This window comes from Charadrius vociferus, unplaced genomic scaffold (genome assembly GCF_000708025.1).
Source record: "Charadrius vociferus isolate BGI_N301 unplaced genomic scaffold, ASM70802v2 scaffold132, whole genome shotgun sequence".
NCBI classification, from domain to species: Eukaryota; Metazoa; Chordata; class Aves; order Charadriiformes; family Charadriidae; genus Charadrius; species Charadrius vociferus.
Window position 1 is genome coordinate 946391 of NW_009647028.1, and position 7443 is coordinate 953833.

The 7443-nt window shown below is 43.0% G+C and overlaps 1 protein-coding gene across 2 annotated transcripts in view; it reads left to right on the forward strand.

The window, feature by feature from the left end:
* The window catches only part of NEO1 (neogenin 1), a 144099-nt gene that overhangs the window by 20055 nt on the left and 116601 nt on the right, over positions 1–7443 (forward strand). For both annotated transcript variants that reach the window (XM_009895556.1, XM_009895557.1), the window contains exons 2-3: positions 1688–1963; positions 6106–6259. In XM_009895556.1, the coding sequence (XP_009893858.1) occupies positions 1688–1963; positions 6106–6259 (430 nt within the window). The remainder of the gene's footprint in view (positions 1–1687; positions 1964–6105; positions 6260–7443) is intronic.

Genomic DNA, 7443 nt, shown 5'->3' on the forward strand with positions numbered 1-7443 from the left:
AGCTGCCACGGAAAACGCTTTGTGGTCGATTGACCATGGCTGGCTGCGGCTGCCCACCCAGCTACGCTCTCACTCTGCCCCTCAACGGGGCAGGAGCGGGCAGAGAAGCAGATGAAGAAGTTTGTGGGTCAAGACAGGGAGCTGACTCACCAATTATTGCAAAGAGCAAAACAACCTTGATGTGGGGAAAACCAATATAATTTCTTGCCAATTAAAATAAAGTTGGGTGGTAAGAAAGCAAAGACAAAAGCGAAAACACCTCACCCTGCTCTCTTCCCATTGCCCGCTCAACTTCCCACCTTCATTCCCAGTTCTTCTGCCGCCTGGTCTCCTCAGGGCGGCACCCGGAGCTTCTCCTCCTCCTCTCCCTGGCTGTTGCAAGGGCCGTTTCTCGCACCTTCCTCACTGCCGTGCCATGCTTTCCCGTTTCTTCTTCTTTCTTTTCTTTCTTCCCCTTTCACAGAGGTGCCACCAGCACCGCTAGCTGGCTCTGCTGTGGCCTCCCTGGGGCAGCTGTGGAACCAGCCAGAACCAATTGGGTCCACCACGAAGCATCCTCAACTTCTCCCAGAGGCCACCCCAGCCGCTCCCCCGCTGCCAATGCTGGGACATGGCCACCCAAGACAAATGTGAAACCATTCAGTGGGCTTTGGGTATTTCTGGAGAATATTTTTACTGGGAAGATGACACGTTCATCATGCGGCGCTGCCGGCGTGGTGTGGCAGCCGTAGTTTTGTGTTATGCTGTGGAGAAACTCAGTGCTCAGGTGCTCTAGCATGAGAAAGATAAATATTTGCATATGAATAAATGCAATTTTTACCTGATAGTGCTATAGGTAAGGCTTTTTGTAGCTGAAATCTTCAAAGGGATATCCTGTTTCCATTGAATTTCAGTGAGATTCGGTCCTTTTAACACCCTCAGGCTCCTTCTTATGCTCTAGTTAAATTAGTGTGAAGCTAAGCCTTTACTTAGACACGGCTGGTGACAAAGTCGTAGAAAATACTTTTCAACTTTTTTTTTTTGGCTTAAGTTCTTAACTGCTAAACTCTTAATTTTAAGATAAGAAATCTAAGTTGACAGGAAAAAACCCCGCATTGTAAGTTGTTCTGTAGGTGGTAAATGAAGGTGCCGGGTAGCCTGCAAACTTGAGGGTGGAAGGTGCACGGGAAACCTTCTCCTCTCCATGTTACTGTCTCCTGAGCGAGTACTAGAGGGCATCTGTGTTCCGCTGCAAGTGAATCGGTAGCTCTTACAGAATATGGTTCAAACTGTATTTATTTGGATGTACCAGGCAGAGACACTGTCTTGATTTTTGCCACTCCTGTGCTATATACTCCTTAAGCAAAGGAGCAGCGCTGGAGAAGTGAGCGGGGGTTACCTGCATGGCTCCTTCTGTTTTTGAGGACTCCCAAACCTTCTGTTTTGTTGGTGACACTTGCTTGTTTCTAAATTCACTCTTGTTTTTAAAACAGTACTTTTATTATTTGTTTTATTTGCCCTTACACCAGCTATGTTTAGCATTGTGCTGTAAAGCCTTAAGATTTTTAAAAAAGTTGGAGCGCAACCTAATTTTATTTTATTTTTTTAACCTGGATTCGGGAATCTTGACTTGGGTTTCAACTTTGGTGCCATCTTCAGAATACTTCTATTTCTTTATTTTTCTAACTTTTCTGTTTTGTATTTGCAGGCCTTCCCAGGTTCCTCAGTCAGCCAGAGTCGTCGTCTGTCTATAAAGGAAACAGTGCAATCCTGAACTGTGAAGTCAATGTTGACCTCGCACCGTTTGTGAGGTGGGAGCAGGATCGTCAGCCAGTCTTTCTGGATGATCGCGTATTTAAATTACCGAGCGGAGCGCTAATTGTCAGCAATGCTACTGATACGGATGGAGGACTCTATCGCTGCATCATTGAAAGTGGTGGGACCCCCAAATATAGTGATGAGGCAGAGCTCAAGATTATTCCAGGTATTAATCTGTTTTTCTTTTAAAAAACTAATAATAAAAAAATTAGTGGAGCGATGCGGGGGGGGGGAAAACCCTAACAAGAATGCTTACAAAAGGGAACGTGTGAGAATCTGCTCTGTTGCATTTTTGTACTTGAAGTGGAAGTAAGTGTAATGGGTGTTGTGGAAACTGGTGGTTGGGTTGGTTTTGGTTTTTTTCCATGCAGGTTAAAATGAGCACAGGCACTTAAGCCAAAGGATTTTGGCCCTTGGGGAGCCTAACCTGTGTCTTGCAGCTGGGAAACAGAAAAACAAAATGAGTCACCGATGTCTGAGCTCCTTGAAGTGCTTGGAGATAGGCCGGAGACATGCACATACTTTTTTTGCCACATTTAATGGTTTAGCTTTTAAGGGCTTTTTGAGAAAGACCTCTTTTAAAATGTCACTAGTAATACACTTCCATCCTGACATGTTACAAAGAGGGAATTGACTGTTTCTTTGAGTTATAAACATTTGGGGATTGCTAAGTTTCTCAGACTTGAATCCCATGTTTAAAATACTCTTGAAGTTTCCAAAAGAAATCGGTGCTTAGTCCCTTGCTTTTGGGATGCTGAAGCTGGGACAATTTAATATTTACGATGTTCTGATTCTTTAAACACTGGAGCCTTTTGCGAAGTCTCCAGACCCCAAAAGGGGCTGACTCTTTATTTTGAAAGGTTTAGCTACGCCTATTGTGCTGAAATGTTAAAATTTTTTTTAAGAACAAAAGTCCATCCCTATTTCTACATTTAGGGTGTTCTGTTTAGATGACAGTATTGCAGAGCTGTGTGTCACCACATGCTCTAATACAGAGTTTTGAACATTGACCAAGAATAAGGCAGAAACGTGAATTGCGCTTTCCCAAACTAGGGAAATACGGGCTGTGTTTTGTATGGGTTTTCTTAATTATTTCCAGAACTTTATGCTGTCTCTTCTGAATTAGTCTTCGTGGTGGAATTCTGATTCAATTTTTGAACTGGCAGAGAGGGTTGCTAAACTTCCATCTTGGGAGGTTTTTGGGTGAGATGATGGCTGGCCTGACCTGGTGTTGGCAGCAGGTTGGACTTCATGCAGGTGGTTGCACTGGGCGTCTTCAGAGGTCCCTTGCCATCAATGCTTCTGTTCTTCAGGACTATGTCATTTTTCTATTTGAAATGCTAAAAAGTATTTTAAAATACCCCAATTTTGCAACTGCAACCTTCCCTCTTTTAAAATAGAGCTATTTACTAGGCTTTAGAAACTTACCGTCTTTAAAGTAGGAAGTTGTTTCGTTCAGTTTTTTAGCATTTCTGAAAAGAAAGGCTCATCTTTTCTTCAACTAAGGATATAGTTTTTGAGGAAGAATACTTTTGGAAAAGATGCTTAATTGAATTATTTTAGTGTTTTGCCTCCCTGTTTCCACAGCCCCCCAACTGAATTCTTAAGACTCTTTCTGATTGTTGGCAATAAGGACTTCCCAATAAACTCCCATGGTGTGTTGATCTTCCAAATTCTTTGGCTCCAGATGTAGTGTACTTGCTTTTGTAATGTTTTGCTAAAGGTGATTAAATATAACTATCAGGGAATACAAATAATGCTGTTTCCTTGCTCAGTCATGAGTCTGAAAGTGTTGATAGTTTTGTGAAATCCCTCCCAGCAGTATGTTGTGTGTTGTGGTGGTTGGTTTTTTTTTTGTCATTGTTTTTGGTGTGCTTGTTTGTTGTTTTTTTAAAGTGGGATTAAACTGTTGCACAGAAAGCTCTCTTAATCTTGAGTGGCCCCATAATTGATTGTTTGGTCGGAGACGTATTTGAAAGAAGGATTTGAATTAATCCGTTCTTCATTCGTTTTATTCCATCTTTAAATTGTTATCTGATGCATGCCTGACAGTGACCCCACTGCTCTGCTTCTAAATCTTTGAAACACACCCAACACACACTTGCATCACGCAGATTTGCATCCGTAGTGTCCTACTTTTTCTGATGGCAAGCTTCCTTAGGGCAGCCTGGCTGCCTTTCATCCGCCACCGCGCACGAGGATACCTTTCCGAGCTCTGCTACTTAATAACAGGTGCTTTCGAATATAGGAATGCAAGGAAAAAATGACTTAATATTTGAATCCAGTTTCCACTGACCTGAGAACTGAACTCCTTTTTGGGAGCCTGGAGCATTAATGAGTTCTGTCTCCAGTGAATCATGCCGAGCCCTCTCCCTCGTGCCGTGACTGCGTGCTGGCAATCTGTTATACCTGTTTTCTGCAGCTTGGCTTGCTCCGTGTGCCCCTCCGGCTCACTCTCGCTGTGTTACCCGCCTGTTCACACGTGGGCTTATTTCTGGAGCGAGCAGACTAGTTCCCTCCGACATGGAACGTGGGCAGCACCGCTGTGCTGGTTTGTGTGTGGGCCTGGGACAGATGGTGTGATCCAGAATCGCTCCAAGTTTGGCTGCCTCTGCCTGGGGCAATCCTGAAATGTGAATTCTGCTGGGCCCGGTTCTCTCCAATACCCTGGCCACCTCGTCAGGTTATACCTGGGGGCACGTGCACGCCCTTAGCGTAGTGCTGTAAATGCTCGGTTGTTATTTTAAACACTTTGAGCTGAAGAGCACCAAACCCAACAATATCCAGAAGCTCCTGAGAGTATCGCATAGGTCCCAGGTGAGACGGGGGCCAGGCACTGTGCGTGGTGGGCACAGAGTGGGCTTCCCTCAGCAACAGTAGCGTAGGTACGGAATAGCCTGCCTCCGTTTAGGGGACCAAAAATAGTGTGCCTGATTCTGGAGCTTGCTCCCCATCAAACTTGTAAGTGCACATTTACGATGAGAGGAAATGGCCTCAAGTTGCGCCAGAGGAGGTTTAGATTGAATACTAGGAAAAACTTCTTCACCGAAAAGGTTGTCCAGCATTGGAGCAGGCTGCCCAGGCAACTGGTGGGGTCACCATCCCGGGAGGTATTTAAAAGATGGGTAGACATGGCGCTGAGGGACACGGTTTTGTGGTGGGTTTGGCAGTGTTAGGTTAATGGTTGGAGTCAATGATCTTAAAAGTCCCTTCCAACCAAAACATGTCTATGATTCTGTCTGAGTATGGAGGATACAGCAGTTAATGCAGCATAAACACTGGGGGCTCTGTGCAGTCGGCAGAAAGAGTTATGGTAACTAACCCAGTAGAAATGCTGTAGCTGGTATGTAGGGGCTCGTTTATTCTAATTATGGTGCAAGGTACATGCTGGAGTTACTGCCGAGACAAAGGGTACAAACTGCATCTTCTGTCCGGGTGATCCTGGGGCCCCTTGATGAATTGGTTACAGTTCTAGTTAAAATTGATTTTAGAACCTTTTTCTTAACGTTACATTTTGAGGAGTTATGGATATTTTTAGTAAAGTAGAAAAATAGCCTTTTGTTCTGAATATTTATTTGTGGTAGTTTAGTTCAGAGTAGATTTCTGGGCAGCCTTTATGGGTGGGTATGTTTTCAGTTCTCGCAGTCAAAATGGCCTTTTCCTGTAATAAAAAACTGAGTAAATAGACACTTGTGCTCATTATTAAGGGGGAGGAGAAAAAAAAACCAACCCCCTCTCCAGCCCCATTCAAAGCAAAACCAAAACTAATTCAGAGGATTCACCATTCCCATAAGGATGGAAGGCCATGGTGGATTTTTGTTTTAGTATAAATCTTGTGTTCCTTCAGCGTGCAAATTATGGAGTTATGTTATTTTGCTTAGGGTTGACTCCACTGCAGTGATTTCATTTTCTCGGGCGTACAAGCGCTTTCTCAGGCAGCTACCTGATGAAGTCAGGTGACTGCAAGAGGTTGGCTGCACAAAGTCAAACCTGTGCCTTTCTTCACTAAATCTCCACGAGCTGGTGGCATTTCCAGTTTCAGGGCTGTCGCTTTTAGCCTGTTGCCCAGAGAGTCTGAGGAGTCGGAATCTCAGCAGTGGCAAATCACTCTGGAGGAACTGGTAAAGAGCTGCTCATGTGGGAGGCTGGGAGCGTCTCTTACAGAAAACCACGTGTGTAGCGAAGGTGACGATTCAATCCTGTGAAGATGCAGGAAAGAAATTAAACGTTTCATTTGTTCTTTTTAATACGATCATCTTCTGATTCTGTGTCTGGTAACAACTTTTGTCATTTACAAAATATTTGCAGATCCAGAGGTGCCGCAGAAGTTGGTGTTCGTGAGGCAGCCCTCTTCGCTCACTAAGGTTGCTGGGCAAAGCGCCGTTTTTCCGTGTGTTGCCGGGGGATTTCCAACTCCGTATATCAGGTGGACAAGAAATGAAGAAGAGCTTATCACAGAAGGGTGAGTAAGGGCTAATATATATTTTTAGATAACGGTAGGAATCCAGCCAGAGTTTCGATTTGAGATGAGAGCACAATTTGCTCTCTGCTTAATTTGAAACCAGGAGAACAGAAGGTGGTTTTTGACTGCTGGAGGGCTTCTAGACTGAGTGGTATGACAAGTAAGGTAGTTCATGAGACTCGTGGAACAATCTCATAGTACTTTTTTTGCAGACACCTGAAACCGAGAAATCTTATTTGAAGCAGAAAGGTTATTAAGAATGTATTACTTTTAGATTGCCGCTGGAGTGAAAGAAGCAATTAAGGGAACAAGGATGCTGCAGAAAAGCTAAGACTGCTTCATGTTGGCGTATTACGTGTGCGAAGCACTGCACTCACATTACTCTTCCTGCTATGAAAATGTCCAGTATGCATCTAAATGTTCCATAAGAATTTAAGAATAAGTGTTTAAAGCAGAATTTCATAATTTCTCATTGAAACAGAATATTAAAATGTTAGACAGGATTAAAAAAAAACCAACGGTGGGCTTTCAGGAATGCATTAAGGGAAAACTACTCTATTATACGTTGTCATTGCTGGTGTATTCATTCAAAATAATATGGTGTAGAAAACATGGATAAAAAAGCAGAACAAATCTTATCAAGAAAAGCTGTCTTTTTGTCCATCTAATGAACACGCTTAGTAGAACAAGGAAATTACAAACAGTTACTTGAATGTTCTCAGCATCCCTCGAAGTCAATGGTGAGATGAATGTAGAAACAAGTTAATTGTGAAACAAGGAGTCGAGTTAAATGGTGGCATGGCTGATAGAGAAAGCAGCTAAAGGAATATACAAGTCTTTTTACAGTACCAGCAATAGTAATATATCTCCTTTTTTGTGTCAACTCTGAAATTAAAAAATCCAGGGGTTTGTAATTTGAACTGTCTTTATCTGGAAAAATGCTTCTGTGGATAGTGAGTAACAGTTCTAATACCGCTGAGAAACTCCGTTGATGTCATTCTGATGGCACATGATTTGGATTCATTTTTTGTAAGTATAAGAAATCATTCACGTATGAAGGATGGTACAGATTCATTAGAGTTGCACAATCAAATGTCAGAATAAATGTGCCTGATAAGATCTTAATTTGTTTTTCTTGTATGTAAAATGATGTCATGTCATATCTTCATACATTTCTCCTGGCC